Here is a 1695-nt window from a genome sequence, read left to right on the forward strand (position 1 = left end):
GGAGAGCGGACGTTAAACGATGATGATGATGATTACTTTATTTTGCTGGCCACCTTTAAATAGGTGATAGCATGACTCAGCTTATTCTTTTCATGCTAGCATGTGTTAGTCGTGAAGTTATCTGAGGCAGGATTTTGTTGGTGGATGTTCTTCCTATAGTGAAACTTTTACCTATTTTTTTCAGATAAGGGATTTTATTAATATTTTACAGTTCTTTGAAAGCGCATGGTTGTCAGTCATAATGTCAAACAAGAATGTCAACATTGTTGTTATCATCACAGTTTCACTCAAGTGGTGACAATTGGGGAATATCAACATTCACAAATATTTGCACGTGCAAACACTTAATACACATGCAAACATCGTCATTTAACATCCATATTCTATGCTGGCATGGTTTGACAGGATCCAATAAGTCAGAGGACTGTGTCAAGATCCATTGTCTGCTTCTACATGGTTTCTATGGCTGGTTGCCCTTCCTAATGCCAATCACAGTATAGAGTGTACTGGCTGTTGCTTTCTTTTGTGGCACTGGCATTAATGAGGTCACCTAGTAACTTGCAAGACAGGGCCCTCCTCGTGGAGGTGCAGTATTGAGAGAGGTGGCTTTGTGCCAGGTGTGCCATTGAATATCTGCCTTAACAAATTCTATCTGAATCATGCAATCACGGAAAAGTGGACATTAAAACAATGATGATGATGATGATACTGCCATACAAACACACAGTAGGCTGCCTAAAGGTTCTGTCTACCAGTTCCACTCATAAGGCATTAGACAACCTGAGGCTATATAGTAGACAACATTTGCTTGCAGGTCAATGCAGGATAAATGAACTGAAAACCGCATAGTTGCGATGGAAAATTCTTAACCACATGGCCATGCCTATGCCTATCTCACACACACACACACACACATACTCACGCAGTTTCTGTCTGTATAATTTTACTCTTAAGTTTTGGCATAAGGCCAGCAATTTTGGGAGAGGGATAGTGCTTAACTGGTTCTTATTTTATTGATTCTGAAAGGATGAGAAGCAAAGTCGACCTCGGTGGAATTTGAACTCAGAATGTAAAGATGGATGAAATGCCGCTAACCATTTTGTCTAGTATGCTAATGATTCTGCAAGCTCATTGCCTTCTATGTCTGTATAATTTTACCTATAGAACTGTAAGCTGTCAAATTGTATGTCCTAACATCTTCAGTATTTGTACCAATAATGTTTTAGCATTAATTTTATATTTATTTATTTCCAGAAAACTGTGAAAGAAGTTATAGACCAACAACAAACAGTTCCAGCAGCACCAAAAAAATCAACAGAAATCAAATCTGATGTAGACTATTCTGATACTTTCGAAGACAAAACCAGTTTGGACCCAAGCAGTTTACAAGAATCTCAAAATAGTGAATATGAAACTTATCTAATTTTCATCATTCATCATTATCCTCATCATCTTCATTTTAATGTCCATTTTTCCATGCATCCATGGGTCAGACAGAGTTCAGTAAGGAAGATTTTCTACAGCTTGAAGTCCTTGCTGTTACTAACCCTCACCTGTTTCCAAGCAAGGTAATATTTCCCCATGTTTCCACAGAAGAATGGAAATGAACAACACTGACTGTATTGAAATATCAGAGATCTTTTGATGTTATATGTATATATATATATATATATATATATATATATATATATATAT

At 36.9% G+C, this 1695-nt stretch overlaps 1 protein-coding gene across 1 annotated transcript in view; it reads left to right on the forward strand.

Annotated features, from left to right (window-relative positions):
• LOC106875327 (centrosomal protein of 120 kDa) overlaps positions 1-1695 on the forward strand; it is a 45425-nt gene that overhangs the window by 14071 nt on the left and 29659 nt on the right. The window contains exon 7 of the mRNA XM_014923416.2: positions 1255-1402. Coding sequence (XP_014778902.1) covers positions 1255-1402 — 148 coding nt within the window. The remainder of the gene's footprint in view (positions 1-1254; positions 1403-1695) is intronic.

This window comes from Octopus bimaculoides, chromosome 2 (assembly GCF_001194135.2).
Source record: "Octopus bimaculoides isolate UCB-OBI-ISO-001 chromosome 2, ASM119413v2, whole genome shotgun sequence".
NCBI classification, from domain to species: domain Eukaryota; kingdom Metazoa; phylum Mollusca; class Cephalopoda; order Octopoda; family Octopodidae; genus Octopus; species Octopus bimaculoides.